Source organism: Carcharodon carcharias, chromosome 21, assembly GCF_017639515.1.
Source record: "Carcharodon carcharias isolate sCarCar2 chromosome 21, sCarCar2.pri, whole genome shotgun sequence".
Classification (NCBI taxonomy): domain Eukaryota; kingdom Metazoa; phylum Chordata; class Chondrichthyes; order Lamniformes; family Lamnidae; genus Carcharodon; species Carcharodon carcharias.
This window is the reverse complement of record NC_054487.1, coordinates 38,839,937-38,857,122: the sequence shown is the minus strand read 5'-3', so window position 1 is coordinate 38,857,122 and position 17,186 is coordinate 38,839,937. Positions and strand designations below refer to the sequence as shown.

Here is a 17,186-nt window from a genome sequence, read left to right as displayed (position 1 = left end):
TAAGACTTTTCTTCCTGTTCCTAAGCATCTGCCCATAGTTTTGTAGAAATGCCACTGAGGATTCATGAGAGCTGTTCAGGAGTTCAGCGAACAATTCTCATTTCCATTCTGGATAGGATAACTTCCTAGACTTGTTCTGTGTAACTGGCTTTTTCCCCGATTGCTTAAAATATGCTGAGCCCTCAAGTGGTAATTTTTAAAATTCATTCATGGAATTTGGGCATCGCTGACTGGGCCAGCATTTATTGCCCATCCTTAATTGCTCTTGAGAAGGTAGTGGTGAGCTGCCTTCTTGAACCTCTGCAGTCCATGTAGTAAAGGTACACCCACAGTGCTGTTAGGGAGGGAGTTCCAGGATTTTGACCCAGCAACAGTGAAGGAACAGGGATATATTTCCATGTCAGGATGGTGAGTGGCTTGAAGGAGAACTTCCAGGTGGTGGCATTCCCATATGTCTGCTGCCTAGATGGTAGTGGTCATGGGTTTGGAAAGTGCCATCTAAGGAGCCTTGGTGAGTTTCTGCAATGCACCTTGTAGTTGGTACACACTTCTGCTACTGTGCATTGTGGTGGAGCGAGTGAATATTTGTGGATGGGATGCCAATCAAGCGGGCTGCTTTGTCCTGGATGGTGTCAAGCTTCTTGAATGTTATTGGAGCTGCACTCATCCAGGCAAGTGAAGAGTATTCCAGCATACTCCTGACTTGTGCCTTGTAGATGATGGACAGGCTTTGGGGAGTTAGAAGGTGAGCTACTTGCTGCAGGATTCCTAGCCTCTGACCTGCTCTTGTAGCCACAGTATTTAAATGGCTAGTCCAGTTCAGTTTCTGGTCAATGGTAACGCCCAGTTGATAGTGGGGGATTTAGCGATGGTAATGCCACTGAATGTCAAGGGACGATGGTTAGATCCTCTCTTGTTGGAGATGGACATTGCCTGACACCTGTTTAGCACAAATGTTACTTGCCACTTGTCAGCCCAAGCCTGGATATTGTCCAAGTCTTGCTGCATTTGGACATGGGCTGCTACAGTATCTGCGAATGGTGCTGAACATTGTGCAATCATCAGTGAACATCTCCACTTCTGATCTTTATGATGGAGGGAAGGTCATTGATCAAACAGCTGAAGATGGTTGGGCCTAGGACACTACCCTGAGGAACTCCTGCAGTGATGTCCTGGAACTGGGATGATTGACCTCCAACAAGCACAACCATCTTCCTTTGTGCCAATTAACTCCAACCAGTAGAGAGTTTCCCCCCTGATTCCCATTGACTCTAGTTTCCCAGAATCACACAGTGCAGAAGAGGCCCTTTGGCCCATTGAGTCTGCACTGATACGTGAGAAACACCTGACCTACCTACCTAATCCCATTTACCAGCACTTCACCCATAGCCTTGAATGTTATGACGTGCCAACTGCTCATCCAGGTACTTTTTAAAGGATGTGAGGCAACCCGCCTCCACTACCCTCCCAGGCAGCGCATTCCAGACCGTCACCACCCTCTGGGTAAAAAAAGTTTTTCCTCACAGTCCCCCTTAAACCTCCTGCCCCTCACCTTGAATTTATGTCCCCTTGTGACTGACCTTCAACTAAGGGGAACAGCTGCTCCCTATCCACCCTATCCATGCCCCTCATAATCTTGTACACCTCAACCAGGTTGTCCCTCAGTCTTCTCTGCTCCACCAAAAACAACCCAAGTCTATCCAACCTCCCTTCATAACTCAAATGTTTCATCCCAGGCAACAACCTGGTGAACCTCCTCTGCATTCCCTCCAGTGCAATCACACCCTTCCTATAATGTGGTTGGTTTGATAGGACTCCTTGATGACATATTCAGTTAAATGCTGCCTTGATGTCAAGGGCAGTCAGTCTCACCTCTGCTCTGGAGTTCAGCTCTTTTGTCCATGTTTGAACCAAGGCTGTAATGAGGTCAGGAACTGAGTGACTCTGGCGGAACCCAAAGTGAGCATCAGTGAGCAGGTTATTGCTGAACAGTCCCACTTGATAGCACTATTGATAACCTCATCCATATATACTAATGATTGGGAGTGGACTGATGGGGTGGTAATTGGCTGGGTTGGATTTGCCCTGCTTTTTGTGTACAGGACATCTATGCATATTGGAGCTTTGGAGAAGATGCAAAGAGGAATTTCCAGAATGACACCTAACATTTGGGCTCTTACTTATGCAGATCAGCCTCAAGGGTTAGGCTTATTTACTTGGAATAAACAAAGGCTTAGAGCAGATATGATTAAAGTTTTTAAATGCTGATTAAATTTAGTGCAGTTGGGTTACTTGAGATGAATAGGGATTGTAGCGCTAGAAGGCATAAAGTTGTCTTGATGGTCAGGATTGATACACCCTGATAGTCTTTACTTGCCCTTTTTAATATGTTTATTTTTGAGCCCACTTGTTAGGATGAAGTCACTAACTCCTGATTTCCTTGGTTTACTGTGTTTGTCCAGGTTACTCAAATTATTTACGCTGGCAGCTACGGGCTTTGCCTTCCTTTTGTGAGTTTTTATTGAAACCATGCTGGTTTCCCACCTACTATTTTACCCTGAACAACACCCAGTAATTTAACCTTTTATTATTTGCAAAGAATTAAGAGAGCAACTGGAAGCACAGATGCTTGTTATCAAAGCAGTGCATGCAAAAGTAGGACCAGCAGACAATGATTTGTAAGAACAGGGGGAAGATTTTAACCTCCACGATAAGCAGGCAAGGGGAATAGTTTAAAATTCAAAAGGGGAAGTCGGAACCTAACCCTCCTCCAATGCATCACTTCAAGTTTTATCAAAGGTTGGTTGGGTGCAGGCAACAAACCTGCTCTCCAGAAACTGGCCTACTATTTAAATATACCTATCGCTGGCCTTCTATCCAGCTTCACCTACTCCACCCCCCTTAAACAGTGTAAATTTAATCACATTTCTCCTTCTCTTTAGCTCTGAAGAAGGGTCATATGGACTTGAAACATTAACTCTGTTTCTCTCTCCACAGATACTGCTAGACCTGCTGAGTTTTTCCAGCATTTTCTGTTTTTGTTTGTGTTTATTTAAATATTTTAATCTGGTTGGTTGCGAGCCGGGAAGAATGCAAGAAATTTAAAGAGGATCTCTCAGAAACCCACAATACTGAGTTCAAACGCGCAATACTTCCCGGCCGCTACGTCTCCTCTGCTCCCCCACAACTAATGAGACCCAAGTTGCTAGATCTTAATACAGTTTCAAAAACGAGGTAAAGTTGACCAATTGAAGGGTTTGTATTTACAGACAGTTCATATATGAGCAAAATATAATTGAATCGTTCAATTTTATTGGTACTGTTTTTAATTAGTTGCAAAACTTCGTAATATATTGTATTTTGGGCAGATCATTTTTTAAAATATTTTCTGCTCGTAATTTTCCTGCACTTTGTAGAGCACTTTGGGAAGTTTTGTTACGTTAAAGGTGCTACATAAATGCAAATTATTGTTGAGTTCTTGGAAGTGTCTTACTTTTAGAACTGGATACCAATTATGCTGTTTTTGTGTAAATGTACTAGGTAGCCGAATTGTCCCCAAGTTTCCTTTGCTTTCAGATGGTTGGAAGTCCCCAAGAATGGAATTATCAAATAAATTGCTTTTTTATTCGTTGTTCAAGGTGGCTCATAGGTTATAAAATTGTTTCCTCCCACTCCACACACGCATACACAAATTTGCAGCTTTTCAAAAATGCCAGTTCTGCATTATTCAAACTGTTTGAAGTGCTCAATTTGAAGGTTTGATCAGAGTATGTATCTGTGTGGAAATTTTTGATCGTTTGCTGATTTATGTTTTCCCTTGTGCTTTAGTAATTCCACTTTGGCCATGCACCATTCTTTTGTCAGATGTCTACCTGTATTTGTCGTAAAACCATCCCTTAAATGTTGTGCAGGAGTGTCACAATGTAGTTCAGTTGTTGATTTTCCCTCCTTCCCTGTAGAGAAACATCTGGTCTCAAATTGGCTACTATGGCTAACCCACATGAGGTTAAAAGCTCAGCGGATATCGAAATGGCGGGGGGGGGGGGGTGGAGAACAAATTGTCTCTATGTATTAGCCCATTTATCTGTGATGTCACATCACATTGCTTTGCTATATCCAGGTGCTTAAAAATTAACCATAGTGAAACAGCAATTTATCTCTAACATTTTTTCCTATTACCCTCCCCTAAACAAATAGATATGACAGTGGACGAAGACATTATAATTTTGGACTGTACTAAATATACAACAACAGAAAGCCCTGTACCAGTTATCTCAAAAGAGAAGCCAGAAGGTAAAGTATAATACTAATTAGAGACAAGAGTTGTTTAGTGACTATATTTTGTCTTACGTGCTTTCTGCACACAAACTCAATCTCACACACACACACACACACACACACACACGGCTAGTGAACAATAAAGTAGGTTCTTTTATTTGAAGACAGAACTAATATATACAAGATATAGGGGAGCTCTACAAACAGATCTTAGATGTGGTCAGCCCACAGCTTGCTAAAGTGCAAACAGAGAGGGAATGGGTGACCATCAGTCAGAGGAAAGGTGTCAGACAGGTAGTCAGGAAATCCCCAGGGTGCATCTCACTCGGGAACCATTTTTCTGTGCTGGAAAATGATGAGAGTGATGGTTCCTCTGGTGAGTGCATTCACGCTCATGGCACTGTGAGTGGCTCAGCTGCACGGTGGGCTAGGAAAAAGAGGGGAAGAGCAATAGTGGTAGGAGACTCAATAGTAAGGGGAACAGACAGGCGTTTCTGCGGCCGTAGACATGACTCCAGAATGGTATGTTGCCTCCCCAGTGCCAGGGTAAAGGAACTGAATGGGCAGGGCATTCTAAAGGCGGAGGGCAAACAGACAGAGATCATGGTACATATTGGTACCAATGACATAGGTAGAAAGAGGGATGAGGTACTGCAATCAGAGTTTAGGGAGTTAGGAAGCAGATTAAAAAACAGGATTTCTCTGGATTACTTCCGGTGCCATAAGCTAGTGAGTTTAGAAATAGGTTAGTCCAGATGAATGCGTGGCTGGAGAGATGGTGCAGGAGCGAGGGCTTTAGATTTCTGGGATATTGGGACTGTTTCTGGGTGTGGTGGGACCTGTACAAGGTGGACGGGTTGCACCTGAACCGGAATGGGACCAACATCCTTGTGGGGAGGTTTGCTAGTGCTGTTGGGGAGGGTTTAAACTAACTTGGCAGGGGGATGGGATGCTGAATGGAAGTTAACTAGGGGAGATGCACAACCAAAATTAGAAAAGAGAGCAAGTGAGTCTGGAAGGCATAGAAATTATAGGCCAATTAAGGCACAAGGTTGGATGGCATTTATTTTAATGCGAGGAGTCTGACGAATAAGGTAGATGAGTTGAGGGCACAAATTAACACATGGAAGTATGATGTCATTGCCATCACAGAGACATGGTTGAGAGAGGGGAAGGATTGGCAGCTCAATATTCCAGGATATAGGGTCTTCAGGCGAGACAGGGAAAGAGGTAAAAGAGGAGGGGGTATCGCAATATTGATCAAGGAATCAATTACAGCAGAAAAGAGTAATGACATCTTAGAAGGCTCCTCAAATGAAGCCATATGGGTAGAACTTAAAAAAAAAATAAAGCAATCACATTGCTGGGAGTGTATTATAGGCCCCCAAATAGTCAGAGAGAAATAGAAGAGCAGATATGTAGGCAAATTTCAGAGAAGTGTAAAAATAATAGGGTAGTAATAGTAGGGGATTTCAACTTCCCCAAAATTAACTGGGTTAGTCATAGTGTGATAGATTTAGAGGGAGCGGAATTCTTAAAATGCATCCATGATAGCTTTTTAATCCTGTACGTAGAAGATCCTACATGAGAGGGGCAAGTCCTGGATTTAATTTTAGGGAATGAAGCCGGGCAAGTGGTAGAGGTATCAGTGGGGAACATTTTGCAGATAGTGATCATAACTCTGTTAGATTCAAGGTTGTTATGGAAAAGGACAAGGATGGGCCAGAAATTAGAGTTCTAAATTGGGGGAAGGCTGATTTTAATAAGATCAGATATGGTTTGGCCAGAGTGGACTGGGAGCAGCTACTTTTAGGTAAATCTGCGTCAGAGCAGTGGGACTCATTCAGGAAGGAAATAGGGAGAGTACAGAGCCAACATATTCCAGTGAAGATAAAGGGTGGGACTAACAAATTCAGGGAATTCTGGATGTCAAGGAATATACAGGATTGGATAAAGAGAAAAAAGGAGGCTTATGGCAGATACCGAGGGCTCAAAACAGCGGTAGACCTGGAGGAGTATAGAATGTGTAGGGGGAACTTAAAAAGGAAATTAGGAAAGCAAAAGGGGGACATGAAAAAACATTGGCAGGTAAAATAAAGGAAAATCCAAAGTTATTTTACAAGTACATTAAGAGTAAGAGGATAATTAGGGAAAGATTAGGGCCCATTAAGGACCATAGTGGTAATTTTTGTGTGGCGCTGGAAGACGTAGGTAGGGTTCTAAATTAATACTTTGTGTCGGTGTTCACAAGTAAGAAGGATGACGTGGGTATGAAATCAGGCAGAAGGACGTTGATATAGTTAAATAAATTAGCATAGAAAGGAAGGAGGTTCTAAGGGGTCTGACAGGCTTAAAAGTAGATAAATCTCCAGGCCCGGATGAAATGTATCCCAGGCTGTTGAGTAAGGCAAAGGAGGAGATAGCAGGGACACTGGCAATAATTTTCAATACCTCTCTGGCCACAGGAGAGGTGCCAGAGGACTGGAGGACAGCCAATGTGGTACCGTTATTCAAGAAGGGAGGAAGGGATAAACCAGGGAACTACAGGCCAGTCAGTCTAAACCTCAGTGGCAGGGAAACTATTGGAAGCAATTCTGAGGGACCAAATTAATCTACACTTGGAGAGGCAGGATTAATCAAGGACAGTCAGCATGGTTTTGTTAGGGGGAGGTCATGTCTGACCAATTTGAATGAATTTTTCGAAGATGTGACCAGGTGTGTAGATGAGAGCAATGCATTTGACATAGTCTACTTGGACGTCAGCAAGGCTTTTGATAAAGTCTCGCATGGGAGACCGATAACAAAGGTAAGAGCCCATGGGGTCCAAGGCAGTTTGGCAAATTGGATCCAGAATTGGCTGAGTGGCAGGAAGGGTGATGGTTGAGGGGTGTTTTTGTGACTGGATGCCTGTGTCCAGTGGGGTTTCACAGGGATCAGTGTTGGGTGCCTTGCTGTTTGTGGTGCATATAAACGATTTAGACTTGAATGTTGGAGGATTAATCAGTAAGTTCGCGGATGACACGAAAATTGGTGGGGTGGTACATAGTAAGGAGGATAGCCTTGGATTTCAGGCGGATATAGATGGGCTGGTCAGATGGGCTGATCAGTGGCAAATGGAACTTAATCCGGTTAAGTGTGAGGTGATGCACTTGGGCCGGACAAATAAGGCATGGGAATACACAATGAAGGGTAGGACCCTGGGAAGTACTGAGGATCGGAGGGACCTTGGTGTGCATGTCCACTGGTCCCTTAAGTAGCGGGAACAGGTAGATAAGATGGTTAAGAAGGTATATGGGATCCTTTCCTTTATTAGCCAAAGCATAGAATATAAGAGCAGGGAGGTTATGCAAGAACTGTATAAAACACTGGTTAGGCCACAGTTAGAGTATTGTGTGTAGTTCTGGAATCCACATTATAGGAAGGATGCGATTGCACTAGAAAGAGTGCAAAGGAGATTTATTAGGATGTTGCCTGGGCCGGAACGTTTTAGTTGAGAGGAGAGATTGGATAGACTGGGGTTGTTTTCCCTGGAACAGAGGAGATTGAGGGGGGTCATGATTGAGGTGTATAAAATTATGAGGGGCATAGATAGGGAAGACAGTAGATGGAACTTTTCCCCTTGGTGGAGGGATCAATAACCAGGGGCATAGATTTAAGGAAAAGGGCAGGAAGTCTAGAGGGGATGTGAGGAAGAATTCTTTCACCCAGAGTTTGGTGAGAATCTGGAACTCACTGCGTGAAAGGGTAGTAGAGGCAGAAACTCTCACAACATTTAAGAAGTATTTGAAAGTGCACTTGTGACGCCATGGCATACAAGGCTATGGGCCTAGTGCTGGAAAATGGGATTAGAATAGTTAGGTACTTGTTTGACCGGCGCAGACTCGATGGGCCGAAGGGCCTTTTTTTGTGCTGTAGACCTCTATGACTCTGAGATCTTACTCTCGGACTTGGCACATAAACACCAGCTAGTCACATGGTGCTTTATATCACTTCCTGCAGTGATAAGAAGTGTACACTATTTGCATATTCTCTTGAAGAGATACCTCAATACTGTATATACTCGAGTAAAAGTCACATTGAATGGAGAAGGTGACCTCTGGTGGCTAGGAAGCTGAGGTATTGTCAAATTAATTTAAATACTTTTTAACCCATTATAAGAGAGGGCTGAAGTCTGTTAAATAAACTTTCCAAACTCGATCTCTGTTCAATACTTTTAATCATGTACTGCTGCAAAATGCCTAGTCTGTAACTGCACTTCAACTGCATTTTATAAACATCTCCTTCCTTTGCTATAGTCTTTGAGTGAAATGTCAGTGAGTCCACCTTCTACTCTCGCACTATGAAAAGTTCCAGATAATATTCTGACTCTTTTAAAAAAGAAAATAAACCAGCATTTATAATTTCATCTACTAACCCATCATTGTAATTAGCTTTTTGTAACTTTTGTAACGGCTAGGATTTATTTTTGCTATTGTTACCTATGTAGAGAAGTATTTGGTTGGTGTCAATCTTACCTTTCAATTGTAGCCCAAGCACTTAAAGCAATGGCTTCTTTCTTCCCAACCCCACATACCCTTTGCTTCTGAAATTTTTGGGCTTTGATTCCCGAAAAATGAGGGTTGACTCCTACACGAGGTGTGTGGAAAATTATGCGTTTTTTTAGGCCACATATCATGGGATGAACTTTTACATGAGATTGGCTTTTATGCAAGTATACTAAAATTATAAACTGAGATTTGTAAGTGACTATTATAAGCTTGAGCTTGCACTGAGCACCGTTGCGATTGTACAGCTTTGATTTCTCGACCAGGTAAAATATTGATTTGGGTTTACTTTTTTCAATTATTCCTTCCCGTTCCAGCATATGTTGTTTTGCCAAAACTTAGATTGGTTCATGTGGACTTTAAAGATTCCATGGCATCTTTTTTAAAAACTGCGAGTTTTTTCAACGTCTAGGCCAACAACACACTCCAACATGCAGCACCAAAAACAACCCCAGATTAATTGATCATTCACTTCAATGCCATTACTGTAAGCAAAATGGCTGAACTATTTGCTTACATCAGTACAAAACAAAGTAATTCATCATACCTGAAGAGTTTTAACATGTTTCTGAGACATGATCAAATATTCCTCTCAAATATTGCCCATGTGATTATGCAAGATCCAGGAAAATGTGGACCACTTTCCATATCTTAGGAGCCTCTTCCCAACGAAAGTAGGCATATACAGCAAAATTCATCATTGCCTTGCATGTGCCTTTGGCTGACTGAGGAAAAGAATATTTGAGGACCAGGACATTAAACCCAAGATAAAGGTCATGATTTACTGGGCAGCAGTGCTTTCCAGACTTCTGTATGCTTCAGAGACTTGGACAACCTACAACAGACACCTCAAACCACCAGCAGTACCTTTGCATGATCCTCTAAATCTGGTGTCAAGAAAGGCAGTCCAACAGCAGCATCCTCTCTCAAACTAACCTGCCCAGGATCAAGGCATTAAGCACTCAAAATCAGCTCTGCTGGCTGGGATATGTCATTCATATGCCTGACACCAAACTCCTTAGATCACTTTTCTATTTGGAACTTGGTCATGGGAGGATACTCCCAGGAGGACAGTAGAAACGCTTTAGGGAGGTCCTCAAAGCATCCTTGAAGAAGTCAAACATCCCTGTTGACTTACAGGAGACCCTGGCTTATGACCGAGCAAAATGGAGAAAGCTTATTCAGGAAGTCACCTAAAACATCAAGAGGCTTAATTGGGAATGTACAGATGCAAAGTCGAGGCATCAGAGGGAGAGCACAAACCTCAAAACAAACCATCTACCGAGCCCTTCAAGCACTACCTGCATGTGGCAGAGTCTGCAGACTGCACATTGGACTTATCAGCCATTTCAGACCCCATGAAACCAAAGTAGAAATGAGTTATCCTCATTCCGGAGGGACTGACTAAGGATTCATGAGATTTCATTAGGCTTTAGCTAACAATGTTCATTTTCACCTTGTAGGGGATAAATTCTTCATTGCTCTGTGTGACTCGTCCATCTCCCATTGCTCAAAATATGCTGATACCCTAGGGTTGGCATTTTGCTACAGAGATGGGAAGCAGGAGTTTGGCTGTTTCTGTGTCAGATCTTTTTCTGATCTCACCCTTTCAGGCATAAACCTTGCTGGGGTGCCTGGTTTTCTTGGGCAGCAGCACAGCCTGGATTTGGATGAAATATTGTATGTTTTCAAGAAGGAGTTAGATATGGCTCTTGGGTGAAAGGGATCAAAGGATATGGGGAGAGAGCAGGAGCAGGCTATTGAGTTGGATGATTGGCCATGAACATAATGAATGGTGGAGCAGGCTCGAAGGGCTGAATGGTCTACTCCTCCTATTTTCTATGTTTCATGACACCACCCTGGGCTATGGTGACCCTTCCCAGCAGCTTATTGTGGATGGTGAGCTGCAGGTGGTGGGGGATGATGCAGGTCACCTTGTTGTCCAGGGCTGCACTGCCAGCCAGCTTGAGGATCACGGCAGACAGGAACTCAAGGATGGCAGCCAGGTAAACGGGGGCTCCGGCCCCCACAAACTCGGCATAGTGACCCACTATGACCACGGCAGCCGGTGGATATGGCCAATGGGGAACTGGAGACCAGCTCAGGAAGAGTGAATCTTAGCCTTGGCCTTTCCCTCAAGTTTTAATACAACTGGACATTTTGGTGCTGCGTTGCTGAAAATCTTCAAACCCATCTCTTGGTGGGGTGGTGGGGGGGGGAATTGAAGTTCAGATTTTCATGAGGACAAGCCCTTAAGTGATATGGAGATGAGTTTCCTGTCCAATTAGAGCCAGTGGGGTCAGGAATGAAGGCAAGTCAGATGAAGTCTGGGCCTCATTTTAGACTCCCCATGGCAGTCATCACTGAGGCTGCTGGTTGTCTCGAGGGAGAGATCTGTGGTTTGTACCAAAGCCTTCCACTGTACCACAGGGGAGTGAGATGTCATAGGGGAACCAAAGACCTGGCACCGAGGCAGGGCAGACGTTTACTTCATTGATGCTGACCTGGTACTAATGCTGGAGGCCATGAAGGAGAGGAAGGAGTCCTCTTCCCAGAGAGTGGCAGGAGGAGGTTGCCTCATCGTGCAGTAGAGGCGACTCTCTGTTCAGTTTCTACTCCCTCTGCCTCCAATTTCTCCTCCTCTCTAGCCTGACGAGCTGTCTCCTTTCAGGGCCTCACCGTCCTCAATGTGCACACCCCTCTTGAGGGCTATGTTATGGAGAGAGAGGAACTGCTGAGACCCTTGCAAGAGGGTATTGCAGGGCACAACCTAACCAGTACAGGGCACTGGAACCGCACCTTCAGAAGCCCTATGGCCTGCTCAGTGGTTGTCTTGCTGAGTAGGTGATATTGGTTCTGTAGCCTCTCTCCCTCTGTCTGGGGGTCCAGTAAAGGGCTCAGTAGCCATCTCTTCAAGGTATTTCCCTAGTGGCTTAAGCTGCATCCATGCACTTTGGGGCTTGAGATGAAGATCTGAGGAACCCTGGATGGCGGAGGATGAAGGAGTTATGACAGCTCCCAGGAAAGCGAGCACACAAATGGAGGAAGCTTTTGTGGTTGCAGGCATTGTTGAACGTTGAGGGAATGGAAGTCCTTCCTGTTGATGGGTTTCACTGGTTGGTCACTGGGTGCCTTTATGGCAACATGCATGTAGCCGGCGATGCCCTACATGGGAAAATCCAGCAATGGTATTGAAGTCTATTGCCCTCTGAGTCTGCGACGTCCCATCAATTATGAATCTGATGTGTTGTTTAACCTTGGCAAAAAGGGCATTTGTCATCTGGGTGATGCACTGGTGTGTAACCTCCTGTTAGATGTCACAGAGGTACACAGCTGACCCCTGAAAGGACCCAGTGGCAAAGCAATTCAAGGCCACAGTTACCTTGATTGCTACTGTCAGGGCATGGTGATTAGTGGGGTGAGGTCTGCACTGATGAGAGCACAGATGCCTGTGACCATCTGTTCAGAGAGTCAAAATGTCCTTTGGCACTGGTTCTCTATCATCTCCAGGTATCTTCTCTACTGCCTGTAGATTTTGTGCTCAGGTAGTACCTACTTCTCCCTTGTGCTCCTCTGGCCTCCTGATGCCTGGGGTCCCCCCCTTCCTGAGCAGGCTGTTGCTCCTTGTCTCCTTTCTGTTTCTTGGGTGGAGTGCAAACAGCCTTGCCTATTCCTCTCTTACCACACAATTCCAGGAGAGTGATAACCAGCCCCCAACCCACGCCACCCCTCCCCACCGACCCTGAACTGGCAAAGTTCTTAATACTGTCCCATCCCCTGACCTGTGATGGGCTGCTTGGCAAAAGAAGTAAAAGCAACGTGAGGAAAAAAATCTCAAGCAGCGAGTGGTTAATGAAGAATCCTGCTTTGGGCACCATGAAGTAGGCTTCATGGTCTTCAGTATATCAACAGCAAGTCTTTATTAACAATTCATAACTATATACATATATCCAGTAGAAGGTACAGGTATGGAGTTGACTCCATCCTAGGTCTTTACACATCTCTCTTCATCTCTAGACTGCCCTTGGCTCTGGGTCATGTGTCTTCTTACATCATTGTATAGGTGGTACTGTACTAAGTCCCACATTAATCCTGTATGTACCAGACCCTACTTCTACACCTCCCCTCTGTCTTTATCTCATGGATATAGAGTTACTTCAGTTTACTTCAAGTCTTACGTTGATATCAGTCTTGTGCATTTACTTTATTGTTACAACCTTAATGCTATTCCAGCATTATTGCTATTACAGTACTAACATTAACAACAGTCTCGATAGTCCATCACCCCATTCAAGTCCTTCAAGTTAGAGGGTTAGATGGTCTGCAGGCCTTATAACTCTTCCACATCTCTTTCCTTGGGAGAGTGGTATGTTCTGATGTGTTTTAGTTCATACTGTTGGCTTGGAGGTTAGACTGGTATTTGGGTGTAGTTTCATCCGTTTCTTCCATTGCTTGATGTTAAACCACACATGATTGTTCTGGCTGGTTTGGCAGCGCGTGGTTTTTGTTACTCTTGATTGTTCTTTACGGGTTGGACGAAAATGGTATTGGCTTGCTGGGCGGTGTCTTTTCTTCTTTTTCTGTTTGGGCCGTTGGGGAGCTCTCTGAGGATGACCTCTGTTTTTTTGTTATTTATGGTACAAGAATGCTACGAGGCTCCAGCATCCCATGTGGTTTTGGCTGGAAGTTGCTGTGTGTATACAGTGGTTGGTGCATCTACCAACTGTGCCATCATCGTACTTGGAGGTAGAGGCTCCTCAGACTATTGACCCTTCCCTGGTACCACTTAAATAAGAGGTGCTATGGTAATCTCATGTGCGGTAGGTTGGTCTGTCCATGGGGGATTTTCCCGGATCTGGAATGATGATGGACAAACCTGCTTCTCAAAAAGAGGAGAGATTACGGGTGAAATTAGTCTGAATATTCTTTTGTGTTTAGGACTCTCAACTGTGCTGTTCTGGCTGGCTAATGACAGTGGTAGTCTTGATATCTTCCTGCGTCTGGAGGGGATCTAGGGATATGCAGGTGTCCCCGCTCAGAAGAGAGGCTGACTCCAGACAATGTACATCAGTTCAAAGATCTGTTTGTGCCATTCCTCAGTGGTTCAAGGATCATGCCAATGACTGGAAATTGGACTCCCATGAGTCCACGATTGGAGTGTCGACTGTTCGAATCCAAAGGCCTTGGAGACATGGTTCTTCATCTGACAAGAATGTCACGCTGTCACCTGTGGCTAATTTAACATTTGTTAGATGGCCAATTACAAGGATGTCAACGTTCCAAAATGAAGAACTGCATTCTCTGATGTCATTCAAGAAGCATAGTTGTACGCCTTCAGGGTTTTCGATCTAGACCTTGTGAATTACCCTTGTGATGTCCGTATGGTGCTGGGGTTTTGACTTGCACGTTTTTCGAAACTGTCCCTATCAGTTGCAGTGAAAGCATTGGGCATTGCTCGCAGGACACTGATCTTCCCTGTGAGGGCGCATCACACTGCAGTGCTGGCAAGGTCACTCTGCTGGGCTGCTCAGGAATTGCTTTCCTTGACTTGGAAGGTCCCTGTATTTTTGTGACCTGATATGGTGGACTGAGGTTATTATTGAGGTTACTCTGCCCCAATTAGTATTCTCTCCCCTTAGGATGGTCCTGTGCTGTTCATGTTGCTCAGTCTAATTAGCTGGATTGCCTTGTCTAGGGTAAGATCATCTTTAGCTTGTAGGAGGTCAGAGAGTGAATCATCTGCAACGCCCACCATGATTCTGTCTCTGATGAGCTTTAAATCGCCATATTCACATCCCTCTACCAGTCTGCAGAGATAGTTTATGAAGGAATCAACAGGTTCCCCGGTCAGTTAGGCACTCTTATTAAGACCATAAGACATAGGAGCAGAAATTAGGCCATTCAGCCCATCGAGTCTGCACCGCCATTCAATCATGGCTGATAAGTTTCTCAATCCCATTTTCCCGCCTTCTCCCCGTAACCTTTGATCCCCTTACCAAATAATGATATTGTCACTGGACTAGGATTCCAGAGACTCTGGGTAATGCTCTGGGGACCCAGGTTTGAATCCCACCATGGCAGATGGTGAAATTTTGAATTCACTAAAAATCTGGAATTAAAAGTCTGATGATGACCACAAAACTATTGCGGATTGTTGTAAAAATCCACCTGGTTCACTAACGTCCTTTAGGGAAGGAAAACTGCTGCTCTTACCTAGTCTGGCCTACATGTGACTCCAGACCCACAGAAATGTAGTTGACTCTTAAATGCCCTCTGAACAAGGGCAATTAGGGATGGGCAATAAATGCTGGCTCAGCCAGTGAAGCCCACATCCCACAAACAAATAGAAAAAGGGTTAATTTATTTGCACACACTCAAACATGTGGCCTCCTTTTCATTCACCCAATAAAGGGGCAAGGCAAAGACTACAGAGAAAATAAAAATTATTGTTTCATATGAGTCCAGAGTCCAGAATCAAAGCCCAAGGTGTATTCTTTCACAGAGCCAGCAGGTTGAAGACGGATGATGGATAATCCACTTTTCTAGTGAAGATGACTTCTATGATCGGATTGGCACATAATTATTTCAATGCACGATGTACAAATTAAATTTTACAAAAGAAAACAAAAAATAGCAGATGCCAAGTGAGGGCAAACCAAAGCTTGGTTTTATCTGGTATAATATACTCTGTAATAAACGGATTTATTCTTGCAGGTGCTAGTTCAGAGGTTCCAGTAGAAACAGTGTAGATAGGGGCCAGGCATTCAAACCTGAAACAAAGCCCTAGTCTCCTGCTGCCAAGTAGTTGGAAAAATGGCAGGCTGAGCCTTTCTCAGTTCCACAAAGCAACATTACAGGTTCTAGCAGCTTGGGAGGGATGTCATGTGACATGACTCCCACTTTTCCACCTTGGTTTGGACAAAGGATATATATTCCTTATCTGGATTCTTGAGATGGTTAATGCTTCAACCATTAATATGCTTAACAGAGGTTTCAGGGTCCTTTTGTCCCTGCAGACTGATCATTCCATTGGCCAGGGTCTGGCCTTAACAATGTAAATGGCCTTTTTACAGTTCCTTAGGATTTGATCTCTACAGTCACAGGGGGCATTAGTGCCTCTTTAGAGATAACAAAGCTGCTGTTCTGAAAGCCAGAAATTGTTTTTGTGTGAGTTGTAGCCAGTCATAATGCAGTCATATTAAAGCCTTTGTCCAGCTTTAAAAAATCATCTTTATTAACAACTCATAACTATATACAGTAGAGGGTACAGGTACAGAGCTGACTCCATCCTAGCTCTTCACACACCTTTCTCCATCTCTAGACTGCTCTGGGTCTTCTTACATCGCTGTGTGGATGGTACTGTACTCAGTCCCACATTAACCCTGTATGTACCAGATTCTATTATTACACTTAAGGTCTGGAATGAACTGCCTGAGTGTGCATTGGAGGCAGATTGAAGTGTTCAAAAGAGAAATAGATTGTTATCTGTAAAGGATGAATGTACAGGGTTACAGGGAGAGGGCGTGGGAATGGCACAAGGAGAATCACTTATTCAAAGAGTTTGTGTCAACATGATAGGCTGCGCTGTAATAATTCTGTGATTTTGAGAACAAAAGCTGGACATCCACACCATGTTTTTCGGTCACCCACCTCTGTTCTGACACGATTTGGTGCACAAAGATGCAGCTCCTAGAATGGTAAGATGTGGATATTGAAGTTTTGGTAAAGATGCAGAAGGGACCAGAATCACGCCTAGTCTTAGGTCTTTTACTTAAAAGTATTGGCTTCAATGTTTAGACATATTTACTTTAGAGAAACCCAGGCTTAGTGCAGATATGATTAATGTTTTTTAAAATGTTGAAGAGATTGGACTTAGTGCAATTAAGTTATTTGAGATTAATAAAGATGGTAGGACTAGAAAGCACTAGAGTACACTACTTCTTGGAGGGGTAAAGTTTGATGGACCCTGATGGACTTTGTTTGGTCTTTTTTATATTTATTTATCTGTGAACCCATCTATTATGATGAACACACTGGATTGTTTTGGTTTCCTGTATTTGTCTATGTTCCTCAAATTAGTTACAACAGCAGCTATTGACTTTGCCTCCCTTTTGTCAGTTTTCGTTGAAGCCATATTACATTATATTTTCATCTACTGTTTCACCCTGCAGAAGAACAGGTAACTGAACCTTCAATGACTTGCGAAGAATTGAGAGAGAAACTAGAAGCACAGATAGCTGCTATTGAGGCAGTACATGGTAGAAGTGAAGTAGAAAAGCCCAAGAAAGCAGTTTCCAAAGGAACAGGTAAAGTTGATAACTAAAGCTTTAATTTACAGTACATTAATGAGCAAAATACTATTGG

At 43.7% G+C, this 17,186-nt stretch overlaps 1 protein-coding gene across 3 annotated transcripts in view; it reads left to right on the top strand.

The window, feature by feature from the left end:
- iqub (IQ motif and ubiquitin domain containing) overlaps nt 1-17,186 on the top strand; it is a 106,444-nt gene that overhangs the window by 50,331 nt on the left and 38,927 nt on the right. For all 3 annotated transcript variants that reach the window (XM_041216146.1, XM_041216147.1, XM_041216145.1), the window contains 2 exons: nt 4,198-4,293; nt 16,994-17,128. In XM_041216146.1, coding sequence (XP_041072080.1) covers nt 4,198-4,293; nt 16,994-17,128 — 231 coding nt within the window. The remainder of the gene's footprint in view (nt 1-4,197; nt 4,294-16,993; nt 17,129-17,186) is intronic.